The 13,707-nt window shown below is 35.4% G+C and overlaps 1 protein-coding gene across 1 annotated transcript; it reads left to right on the top strand.

Annotated features, from left to right (window-relative positions):
* The first annotated feature begins 5,008 nt into the window (after positions 1–5,008).
* Positions 5,009–10,549, top strand: LOC102800537 (transcription intermediary factor 1-beta-like). The gene is made up of 4 exons (XM_006815046.3): positions 5,009–6,157; positions 7,546–7,627; positions 8,214–8,473; positions 10,460–10,549. Exons 1-4 carry the CDS (start codon positions 5,009–5,011, stop codon positions 10,547–10,549), a joined length of 1,581 nt encoding a protein of 526 aa, XP_006815109.3.
* Positions 10,550–13,707: the final 3,158 nt, after the last annotated feature.

Here is a 13,707-nt window from a genome sequence, read left to right as displayed (position 1 = left end):
TCCCATAGATTCTTGTCTCTCTCTAATATATCTAAACGAATGAAATGTTAAGAATAACAAACAATCTTACGAATGAAAATTTCTCTAGGTGTTCATAAAAACTCGTCAATTATTGTGTTAAGACGTAACTTTGGTCGATTTATGTTGGAATAAGTTTTGAATATCAGTTTTGACCAGCAACGAAAAAAAATTATTTGCTGAGTATAAAGCATCAGAAATATATTAATGAAATGAAGAAATGTTACTCCCTTCGAAACTAAGTTTTGACAAATCTCACTGTTTCATTTTTTTAGATGATAGTACATAAGTTCTCTTTTTGTACAGGATGGGATTTTCAATAAAATTGAGAATATTTTTAAAGTGAAACAACCGGGTTTAGAGAAGCATGTACATGTTTCAGATAAGTAGCGCCATCTAGCGACAAGTTGTTTTTGTGGCGCAAGGGATGTCGATATTAGGGACGACATCAAAAGATCGATGTCGGATAAAAAACTTATTTCCTTTAGTTTGGGGGTGGGGGGTTTTGACCTCAAAAAGTTTCCATCCTACAAAAACGGTTTTTATTTTTAATGAAGTCAAAAACATCTTCGAGTATTTGTAGTTCGTTTTTTTTCCATTCAATCATGGACAGAATTAACCGAAAAAAAAAAACGAAAAAAAACAGAAAAATGATTTGGTTCGAGAGGAAATCTGTGCGTCAAATGAGGTACATTTGTAAAATCTGTTTACACCCACCCAACAACAAACTGCTATGCAATACTACTGTCCGACTATCAATTTGTATTTAATGGTGAATGTAGTCTGACGTCATGACCAATATTTATCATCAATTAAGTTTCAGTGGGGGGTAGGGGGGTTTGGAAAAAAACTAAAGGAATTAAGTTTTTTATCCGACATCGATCTTTTGACGTCGTCCCTTAGTTAGATCGGGTGTTGTGCGCTAGTAATATGTTCTTAGAAATTTGCTATATTTGGACTCGTGACATCATGATAGCCCATCTAAGTCTTACTTCGATATTTCATCATCTTCAAGTTTGTTCAGGGGGATAACTTGGATTTAAACTTCTGAGAAATTATTGGAACATTATTACTGTTTCTCAAATAATCCTATCCTCGGGGGCGGACATCCGGGCATTTTCACCTCCTGGCAACTCGTGGCGGTGAAAACAAAGGCCAAAAACTCGCAGAAAACGGTACTTTGAGGTGATTGTTGAGACTCTTCTGAACAGTGTAACAAGATTAGCCCTACGTGTGTAACATATATAAATTTGGTTGTTCTGGATTACTTCAAAGTTGAGTTTGTGTTGTTTTCTCGAATTTTCACCGGCTTGACCATAGAAATGCATGGTATAGTGGTGCGCGTCTTAGCAACGTGGAACGTCTTGTGACGTAGCTCCGCCCCGAGGATATAGTATGTATATGTTTTGAATGCGCTATTTACGTAATAAATCAGATTGGTAGCCTGTAATCACGACTTTACGTAATGATCTTGATTACGTCATAATCTCAAATTGAGACACGTCATGTATTATAGCGTTTGTCGTATACAATATCCCACCCAGTACAGAATCTGCAAATTGTGTAATAAAATGATATTGAAGATGAAATGAGAGGGTCATTTTATACAATGAAGCTGAAAAGATTATTCCTGACTTTACAAATCTTACACCTGAAAATAAATTCATAAAAATAATGTCAAATAATAACCTAAAAATTCCTCTGACACAATATCTGAAATACAGTTTTGTTATTAGACAGCAGCACCTACTTAGCCATTGACTTTTTTTTATATTTATTATGTGTTCATTGGGTTTTTATATTCAGTTTATAGTTTTTTGTTGGTGTTTCATTTTATTTTATTATTTCCGTTACTAATTTCAATTTAGTCTGTTTTTGGTTGTCCTTTAAAGTATTAGCCATTGTAATTTGATTAAGTTTTATCTGTAATTTTCTTTTGTAACCTTTAACCTTCTTAAGTAGGTTGTTATGAGTTAATACATACATAAAGCGCGGTGGTCGTCGCGCAGCGCGTGTTCGAATTTCATGTAAATAAACAATGTATTTTACACACGTTGTATACGTCGCTATGAGTCCCATATCGAACAGGACGCGGCGTGACGACTACCGCCCTTTAATATGGTGTTGTAGTATTAGAGGGTCTATGCGTATACAAACTATCCCTCAGGGGCGGAAGCACGAAATTTTGCAGAGGGGGAGGGGCATATCTGCTCACCAACCTCGCGTGACCATACTAGGGGTCCAAGGTCATGTTCCCCCTTAAACATTTTGAAATCTAGACCCTCTGAAACGCTATTTCCTGCATTCTGAGGGGCAAATTTTGCTGGCACAAAGGCTTTCAGCTTGATTTTGGAGGGGCGATGCCCCTAACATTTTTTTCGAGGGGCAACCGCCCCCTGTGCCACTGTCCCTTAGTACCGAAAGTGTCCGTGAGTAGCCTGAGAAGGTCGCATGAGTTGCGCCCTCCGCAGTGCTCCAGTAGGTTCTGATGCCGTTCGGCCGGCGAGGGCGCCACTCACGCCTACACGAGGCTTGCCAGTGAGGTACTGACCCGGCATTGTGTTAAGACAGGTGGCGCTTGGTTTGCGGCGATCTGCGTGCCAATGACTGACCCGGGTACAGATATGATATGACCGTGCCACCCGTGCCTGCAGATCCCTAACCTTTTCAAAATATAGTGTACGATATATGGTAAAACATGTCTTTTTAGCTAAGATGTTAATTTATCCTTTTCACGATTTCGCTAATTCAACTTGAATATGTCGCTAATCTCACAATGAGATTGTTGGCATTTTAGCTAAATTAGGACTCTATCAATTCATGCATTATGCCAAATTCACTAAAATGGCACGTAGTATTTCAACATGTTTTACAGTAAAGATTAGAGTCAGTGTTAATGTTTTTTGTTGTTATTTGGTTTGTATGTTACAAAAGCTGTATTTCCACCGATTGACGATGCTTTGAGCTTGAAGAATGCTTTTAGTTGATTCCACTGCTAGTAATAGTGACTTGAAGAATACTTAATCCGAGAACGGGGACTTATGGACTGACATTAGTGAGTGCGTGCGTGCGCGTGTGTGTGTGTGTGTGTGCGTGATTACACCTGCCTTCTGTCCGTACCCAGCCAATCTCACACATGCTTGGACAGGATAAGTTCATTCAAGCATCATACATTATATCGGACATATGCACATACACTTGTATCATGATCCGATTTACGACGTCCGAATACCAGCCAATTTAAGACAAAAATGCATCAAAATAGGACATTTTCAACTGTCTTACATTCCGGGTCCAATCTCAGTTGTGCGTAGTCGGATTTAGTTTAAAGTTGGCACATACATTACGCACAATGAGACCTTTATGTACACCATTCATATTTCGGACCGCGTTCACACACTGACTGGCGGCGACCTTGTTTCAAATAATGCAGTATCGAATCAATGTATCCGACATGGCATGGCATCATACATACATGATATATCACGTCAAACATATGCACAAGTATTTGTTTGTTCCGTTTCAAGATGGCTTAGTGACAGCCATTTTAATTGAGGCCAACAAATGTATAAAAAAAACACCCACATTTTCACCATTCCGAAAAATAATTGAAAGTAATAGCATTATAAATAATAATAATCAGGTAGGATTTCGTAAGGGACACCGCACTATAGATCACATTTTTGTATTGAAAACTATTATCAACAAATACCTGAAATCGAAAAACAAAAAATGTATTCATGTTTCATAGACGTTTAAAAAGCATTTGATAAAATCTAGAGAGTGCGATTCTTCTATAAATTACTTAATAATGGTAAATAAATAACCTCATATATATATCTATTAAATACTGTAATAAAGTCATATATTCGTTACACACTTATTTGAAACGACCAAGAGATTTAGAAAGGGCCGTTTCATTAATCCAATGCTTTTTAATTTGTTTGTTAATGACTTGCAGATGATCTGGTGTTTATCTCTGGAACAAAAAAAAAAACGGACTACAAAACGCATTAAATACTAGTAGTTTAAAGGTTTATTGTCATTAAGGTAGAAGTCTTTTTTTCGAGAAATTGATGGTTGTATTTTAGTTGAAAATCGCCATTTTGGCACTATTACAATGCTTTTACCATAGGTTCCTTTGGCAGAGATTTTATGCAATATCTAGCCTGGTTACATAGGCTGAACACAAATTATATAATGTTAATGATAGAGTACTTTTTGTTGTTCTAAATTATTTTAAAAAACTAGGTTTTAAAAAGTGTCAAAAATGCATTTTTTTTAACATTGTGTTCTATGGAATTGTTCTAAAAGGAAATATTAGGACACGTTTCTCAAAAATCTTAACTGCCATAGTGTAACACACAAAATAATGCTATTTCATTGTACAATGGGACATTAGCTTCATGATTGTACATAATAAACAAATGAACATTGTCATGTGTTTTATGACCAATTTTGTCAAAAATTTCGAGTAGGCTCTTACCTTAATGGAAACTCCCAGTAAATCTGACAAAAAACAAACAAAAGTTGTTATTTTCAGACGACAACGGGACAATTCTAATTACAATGAACAAAATATCATCTGTGTAGATATGTACAGCTGGGTATAAACATAACGTCAGATAGTTGCTACACTCAAAGACACTAGTGTCTTTGCTACACTGAAGCCAAACAAAATTTATCAGATAAAGTAGCCCGAGAAATGTATGCGTTGAAACAGTCCCCACCAAACGAATCAACTTGTAGAACTTTCATCCATTTTAAAAGGTATTCAGCCAATATTGTTATTGTACGGGTTTGAAATCTGGAAGAATGGGACAAAATGATAACAGAAAAAACACAATTGAAATTTTACAAAAAAAACGACGAGGACTTTTGTCACAATCATTTTGAACAAGCGCCATCTAGCGTTTCGTTATGATGTGGTGGCGCCGAGTTGTCGTCTGATCCGGGGTCTGATCTCAAAGTGCGCTAAAAATGTGTCAAGATGGCGGCGAATTCAGACAACTGTTTCCGATCAAAGCTGTTGGAAGACATGTTAACATGTCACATTTGCGAAGATGTGTACACAACTCCTAAATTGCTGAGCTGTCAACACAGTTTTTGTGAAGAATGTCTGGATAAATGGGTAAAAGCGTCACCGACAGGCCAGCTCAGTTGCCCGGATTGTAGGAAAGTGTTCGAGTCATTTGACGGCGTGGAAAATCTGCCGAGCAACATATTTCTTGGAAATTTATTCGATATGGTTGTCAATAATTCTCGGAAGCCTGAAGTTGATGCTAAACAACAATCGTGCGATGTGTGCAATCCCGGTAGTACTGGTAAGATATCGGAGAATCGGTGTCTAGATTGTGACCAATACCTGTGCTTAAACTGCAGCGGAATGCACCACAAACTGAACGTAACCAAAAACCATACATTAATGTCCGTCGATAAATACGAGATGATAAGGCGAACAAATCCCTCAATCGAGAAGAACTCTGTTTATTGCGATAAACACGCGGACAGCAAAGTTGATATTTACTGCAAGACATGCGATGTGGCTGTTTGTATGAACTGCGCTTTTGAAAAACATCCCAACCCCATTCATCAATACATGTCATTGGAAATGGCAGCCGAGAATGAAAAGGAACGTTTTGCAAAATTGGTTCAACAACTCGGCAATCGAAAGAACGAACTGAAAGAAGCCAAGACACACGTGGAAAAACAGTTCGGCGAGCTGTCCCACAGCTACAAAGCAAGTTTGAAATCGATTAAACAACACGCTGAAAAAATTCATCGAAATATAGAAGCGATGGAAATAAAGGCGACCGAGAGTCTTGGAATATTGTTTCAAGGAAAAAGAAATTTGTTTGAATCTATGAAAGATACTGCGGATAAAAGCATTGCAGCAGTTTCTAACACTATAGAGTTTGTGCAAATAGAAATTAAGAGTTCCAGTCCATGGAATTTTCTTTTAGCACGAGATTTCTTGCAGGTACAAATTGATGATGTCTTGACTCTAAACGTGAACAATCAAGACATATCTGGTCAATTAGATTTTCAACTAAGCGGCAGTACTGACGTGGATGAGTTTGTTGTTCCCAAAATGCCTGTCAGTATTGCAAGGCCATCTTTGGTGGATGGATTTTCAGAGGTGAGTGTCATAAAACAACCCCATCAATAACCATGCCATGACAGATTCACACATAACAGGTTTGTTTATCAGAACTGAAATTTCAGAGGTCAAGAAATTTTGTTACCCTGACTACGGTACCCTGACTATCCTTTCAAAATGATCATATTTGCAATACTATGAGGTTATTATGAGGATACTGCAAAGTATGCACGAAGACAGTACAGCAGGAGTATCGGCCGACGCTCAGCGGAGGTTGATGCAACCAATTACTGTCATTTCCTCCCAGGAATGTCAAAATCCTAAACATTTAGAACAGATTTAGCAAACTTATTTTTGTGGGGTCCGGTCAAACCCTGGATGCAGCCATGTTTGTTTTTTATTATTAGAGGATGCTTATGCGTGTAATCGTTCCATATTTGGAATTCTCGGTTCTTAATATGGTAGGATGAAAATACCTAGTGCAATATCGCAAAAATACGGCACGCTGGGAGTGGCCGACTAATATGACCAGGGACTGAGATTTGGTCATATCTAGAAATTGTGAAATATTTTGCATGAGTAAAGATAACAAGTGTATTTTTTTGCAAGTATTTGTTCTTTTACCGCAATGTATAGAGAAAGAGCATTTGTTGCAGAAGTTCAATTAATAAATCATCACCCCCTCCATTGACCACAACTGCTGTTCTGTCATGTCATCACTATTAAAGTTGCTGGCTTGCAAGAATTGTAAAGTCTTAACTGGGGTTCTTGCAACACCACAATATGCAAGGGTAGAAATTCCTGAGAAGGCATGTAATTTAAAAAAAAAAATGTCAAAAGGTGTTACATTTGATACATATATATACATTGTTTGTATATACACAATTTAAATGCATGCTGTGCAACAACGACCACCTTTAAACTGTTCAATTTAATTTACAGAATTTTGCGAAAGTCACTGATGTTTCGTTTCATGGTGCCACAGAGATCTTTTCACTGCTACAAAACTTTGCATATTTCACTAACTTGTAAAATTCATTAAAATTTGTCTCCTTCGAAATTAAGGCAGTTTACAGTAATGCATTTGTCATGTCAGGTGATATGGCTACATATCTTTCAACAGGGGATGTAACACACTGCCTGAGTCTAACTCTTGTTCATGCTCAATCTCGTTAGGTTGATCTGACCAATACTAATCTCGTACAAATTGTGCATAACCAGGCTCCAGTAACATTATGTCATCTGCTTGTGCACAATGTAGGAGAAATATGAAGAACTGCTATTGTTGGGTAACTGTAAATCGTCCATCCCATCCCTATTGCCTGTAATTTCAACAAATGTCATATCACAAGAAACATGCAGAAGATAATTTATGTCAATAATATGCATTAACCTTCTAATAATACGCTGACTTTTATTTATTGTAGATTAGAAAGAAGAAAGACAATATGGATGGAAGCATTATAACAAACAGATCAAGTAAAAACTCACTACCTAAAGATAAATCAGGTTAGTGCTGTTAGACCAGTCCTAAAACGTTAAACGTTAATAGACAGGTTCTATTAAAAGGTTTAATACTAAAAAATGATTACTTGTAGGGCTTTACATCTTAATAGTGTTAAGCAATTATTACTTTTGACAGGTCCTAGAGGGTTACTAACATTAATTTTGGCAAGTGTAATAAATGTCCAGCTATTACCAAATGACATCATAAAACTATGTCAGGTTGTTAAAAAATTGTTTAGATTCTGAGAAAAAGTAAGCATTACTAATTACATATAGTTTATCAAACATTTTAAATATGTGTCACATTATTTATTTATTGATTTCCTATAAATTTCAAGAAACATTCTCATACATGTCTCAAGATACTGATGGACATGTAGGTCATATATAACAATTTTTAAATAAGACATAGCTCTTCAAATGCAAAGCTATAGTTAAGCAAGGTTACTTGAAATATTGACTGGTTAAGACCTTAAAAACATTTTTGAAAGATAATTACCAAATATAACTTCCCTGTCAAGGAATTTACATCTAATGTAAGTTAAGTAACATATATAAAAATGTGATTGTATTTTGTTTCCAACTGCAGTATCCTCCAAGCAAACAGTGTATAATTCACAAACTGGTATCCATAGTGACCACACCGTGGCAACAGCAGAAGTACCAAAACAAACTGATGTTACCAGGTGTCAACAGAAATCTGACAGGAAAAATTCTAAACCAGAGTTGTCTAAAAGTAAATGGCAAAAAAAAATTAGACCTGCTAAAAGACAGCTGCCCAACAATAGCACTACCAATAGCTCTGTTCCAAGTACAAGTGGAATGAGCAGTGGAATCAACAATACTAAGGTGAATATTTCTATTAAAATGGTTTTATTTATCGTCCCAGTGAAAATTGAAAACAAATATGGTAATGAGGTTTTAATTTTGTTTTAAGTGCTCATGCTGTATATGACAGTTTTGTTGGCTTTCCATGGAGGCTTCCAGCGGGTGCTGTGTTACAGCTAGCAAATCTTAGAAGTATTGGGGCAGCAAGTAGCAAACGTGCTCACACAATTTTCTGAAGACTTTGGTTTTGACAAAAGCAGATTCAACAATTGCAAACAATTTTGCATACTTTTCCGTTCTCTGTATTTAAATACTGTTTTTTTTTAGATATTACTAGTATTTGATGATAACAGAATGAAAGGTAAGATTCAAATTGTAGTGCAAACCAGTCATTCACGAATTAATAAGCAACTTGCTGCCCCAATACTTTTGCTGTAAGATTATGCAATATCACAATAAGAGTGTATATACAATTTATGAAATAATATGGGGTTATTACGAGGGTACCTTAAAGTATGCATGAAGACAGTACAGCAGGAGTATCGACCGACATGCAGTGGAGGTCGATGCGACGGTGTACTATCTTTTTTTTTCAAGGACATATCATGGGAATGCAGAAATCAAAAACGTTTAATTAGAGCTGAATCAGCGAACTGCTTTGTGTGGAGTCCGGTCAAACCCTTATGGCAGCCATGTTTGTTATTATTATTAGTGGGTTCTTACGCGCATAATCATTCCATATTTGGAATATGCATTTCCTAATATGGTAGGATGAAAATACCCCAAAAATACCCGCGTTACGATGACAGATGTATAATAATAATTTTGAATACATGCATTAAAAGTAGATTTAGATCGACAAATGCAAAATTGCGAACAAAAAATGTGTGAGACGCATGCTTACAACTTACATGTGTGATGGTGTCACAACCCGATGCTAGGAAGCGATATGTTATACCTCCCAACACCAGGAAAATGACAAGTTTTGACAAACAAGATTAAATCACTATCAAAATATAAATTTATCAATTTATTGGCCGACTGGGGGCATTTTTAATGCCAAAATTCAGTCAAATTTGTTCCTTGTGTGTCCATCGTCATTTCTCGGAGATGGCTTGACCGATTTTGTTGAGACTTTTTACTAAGACAAAGGAACCACCCATACAGATGCACGTTTTACTTTTTTGTAATGATAAAATGTGGCCATTTTGACTGTTAATCATCAGCTTTTGTCTGTCCATTGATATTTCTCAGAGATGCCTTGACTGATTTCAATGATACTAGGTACAAAGACACATATATTTATTTCCTGATTTGATCAAATATGGCTGTCTGGTGGCCATTTTGAATGTCAAAATCCTGTAAAATCCAGTTTTTTGGGTGTGTCCATCATCATTTATCGGAGATGCCTGGACCGATTTTGCAGAGCCTTGGTACAAAGAGAGTGACCACTGGTACAGATGCACATTGATTTATTTTTTCAAGGAATAAATTAATGAGCTCATTTGCATATTTAATTATTAATTTGAATTCTTGTTAATATCTTGTGAACTAATAGTCCAAATCAGACCAAACTTGGTAGAGACTTGATTTGTCAATATAAGATATATGCTATGCAATATTGAGTTTCAACTTAATTAACAAGCTCATTTCCATATTCAATTGATTGTGAATTTTTGTTAAAATTGATTCAAATTTTACCAAATTTAATAGAGATGTCCTAGCTGTTAACTTTGAGTAACATACTTTTGATTTTTAACTTAATCTTACTACCTGATTTTATACATATACATTCAAACTTTATAATTCATAGCCAACTATAATTACATCTGACAAGTGGGGGCTATGTCATATTCAGATGACTTGTTTATTAAAACTTGGTTTGAACAATGTACATGAATAGTTGTGTGATTTAATTTGAAGATTTCAACTGGTGGCCATGGTGGTTAATATATGTGTTTGTGCTTTTATTATGTAATTGCATTTGATTAAATTTTGTATTAACAGGTAATGAAAAAGCTACATGAAAACGTGTCTGTGGTACATCATTTAACTGGGGATCCTAGTAGCAGTAATGGGAAACCATCGGAAAAATGAACCAACTTGAGATCAACTTTAGCCGTTAAAAGAATCAAACAGCAAATCCAGTTAAAAAAATCATTTTAGCTGGAAGATTAGTCCCCATGGTTTGTCCACACCTATATCTTCAACATACCTGGATGAATTCTCTACAAACTTCAAACCTACATGATACACTTTGAGATACTATGCATATGAATTTATTTTTAGTTCTTGTTCGAACAAAGCACATTTTAGAACAATGGTCCAATGTTTATTAGCTTTTGAAGATTTGTCCGGGGCATATTTATTTGGGACATACACTGTAAATTTTAGATTACATGTCAAGAAAATTTGTTTTACAATCGGATTAAAGATGGCTGACTGGTGGCCATCTTGCTTTTTGACCGTATCTCCAAGGCTTAGGGATCATTTTCATTCATACTTTGCACATACATAATACATATTGGAATCTATGTCAATGTCAGTTTGTTTCATAATTGGATAAAAGATGGCTGACTGGCAGCCAACTTGTTTTTTGGAAAATGTGGCATCTTGTGTGGAATTTGTTGTTTTTTGCTCAAATCTGATACAAACATTATACTTGTTTAGATACATGTCCATGATAATTTGTTTTGTGTTCAAATCCAAATTGACCAACTGGCAGCCATCTTGTTTTATTTAAAATGTATCATTGACATGTTTTTTTCCCCCTTCAAATTATGCATCTTAGGATAAATGTCCATGACAATTAGTTTCACAGTTGTATCAAAGATGGTTGACTGCTTGCAATCTTGCTTTTTGACCATACTACTATATTTCAGTTAATGAGCCTGGACAAGGAAATTCAGTTTGATACATAAATAGCATATCCTGTTTAATTTCTGGCCATATATTTCAATTTAATACATCTAATTTCTGTTGATAGTAGACCAGCCAATTATTCACTCTCAATTACTACTTATGTTTTTGGTCCATATTACTTTATTTTTGTCATTAACAATGCATTTTGTTATCTGGTTTAAGACAGCTGAATGGCGACCAGTTTATTAAATTACAAGCATTTCTGTCATTCCAGAACTAGATCTCAGTCAAATATTTTATTCAAAGTTGGTACATGCATTTGATATCATTATGAGACTTTGATGCACATTTCTTTATTTGCTGATCAAAATTCAAAATGACTGACAAGTGGCCATTTTGTTCAAGTGAATGATGCTGACAAGCAATATCTCTGACATGTCCTGACCAATCACATCCAAACTGCAGACATTCATCATATACCTTAGGATACATATATGCATGTACTTTCAATAGTGTGTCATTTACTCAATGAGAGATAAACATAATAACATTTTAGCAATATATGAAATATTGTCAAGTCAAATTACCATTATGTCCTCTTTTCAAAATTGTCTTTCACTTACAATAGATCAACTCTATATTGTTTTAAAAATGAAATGAAGATCTTTGAGAATTTGTTGAGACTCGATGATAACGATTTTCATTTGTTTACCAACAGTTTAATATGTTGAACAGTTATTAAAATTTGTTAAAATGAGAGTCTTCTTAACTTTTATAAAAATAACTTTCTGCAAAGTTCAATATAAAATATATTAATATAATTTTATTGTTGCATTGTTATATTTTTACACTTTTCAGGTAATAAAAATTGGATTTTGACATTTTGTTACAGTATCTTAGTGTTGTAGTATGCTGGTCGATCTCACTGAAAATTCATTTAGCTTTTATATGATCAAGTGTTAATTCAATCATGATAATTACATGTAGCTCAAATTCTTCTTTTGTAAGCTTTTCAGGCATTTGTTAATTCTCTGATAGTGTTGGTATTAGGCCAAATTCACCTGCTAGTGTTAGGTATTCTTGCACATTATCTCAGATCTCACTGAGATTTAATTCAATTTAACCTTATAAAATTTGTTTCAATACTCAAGTATTCTGAAAGTTTTTGGAATATAGTTCTATATGACAGTGCAAGCAGATCGAGTGACCTGCTCTGGAACAACACTGCTGTGACTCTGATTTTTAGGACAAGGAATTCAGAGTGATAGCAGAACGAGGGTATCTAGGATTCAAAGAAGGATTTTATTCTGCTGCCACCAGGCAGGAGCAGTACATTATTTTGTTGTACTGCTGTGTCACACATGGTGGTAAATACAATGGTCAAGGCAGACACATTTGTTTTTCCAGCTCTAAAGGGAAGGAAAACTTCTGAACTACCAACATAGTGTAAATACATTTGGTAATGGTATATGTTGAACTAGCCTGTCACAAACAAGCTAAAATACCCAAGGAAGATATATTAGGAAAAATGGTTTAAGATTGCTGAATAGCAGCTAGTTTATCAAAACCATATCTCTGATCAATTATATTGAAACTTTAGATGTACATTATACATCATATCACATATGTACATGAACTGATTTTTGTAATTTCAGTTGAATGGTTCTAATGTTAAAGATGTATCAAGATTAAGCATTTATGCCCTTCTGGAACTGCATCTTGTTCGTGCATGGACATATTTCATTACTACTGTTTATTAGTCCCCGTTCAAACGAAGTCCGAAAACGAGGACTTATAATTCGATCTCTGTCCGTGCGTCTGTGCGTCCGTCCGGAGTCGTATCTCAGTGTCCCGAGGACCGATTCCGTTCATTCTTTGCATGTGCCTAGTACTTTATGTGGGACATATGCACATGCAATGGTTTAGCGATTCGATTCAAAATGGCCGACTGGCAGCCATCTTGTTTTTTGAAAATGTTGTATTTTTGACATGCTTTGTCAGTTGTCATTCAAACTTGGTACATAGATTATACATTTTAGGATACATGTCCATGACGATTTATTTCGCAATTGGATCAAAGATGGTTGACTGGCATCCATCTTGTTTGTTTTTTTGCGGTATCTTGGATGTGCTCTCTCAGTTTTCATTCAAATTTGGCACATACATGTACTTTATACATGTTAGAATGCATGTCCATGACAATTTGTTTCAAAATCCTGTCAAGGATGGCCGATTGACAGCCATCTGACTTTTTGGCCTTACTACTACATTTCCACAATTTATGTACCATTTTCATTTGTATTTGGCACATACATCATACATATCAGTGTGTTTCATAATCAGATCAAAGATGGCCGAATAACGGCTGTTTTTATTTTTGGCCATATTACTAC

The sequence above is a fragment of the Saccoglossus kowalevskii genome, chromosome 15 (genome assembly GCF_978046115.1).
Source record: "Saccoglossus kowalevskii chromosome 15, keSacKowa6.1, whole genome shotgun sequence".
NCBI classification, from domain to species: Eukaryota; Metazoa; Hemichordata; class Enteropneusta; family Harrimaniidae; genus Saccoglossus; species Saccoglossus kowalevskii.
The sequence above is the reverse complement of the archived record's forward strand: the minus strand, read 5'-3'. Positions and strand labels throughout refer to the sequence as shown.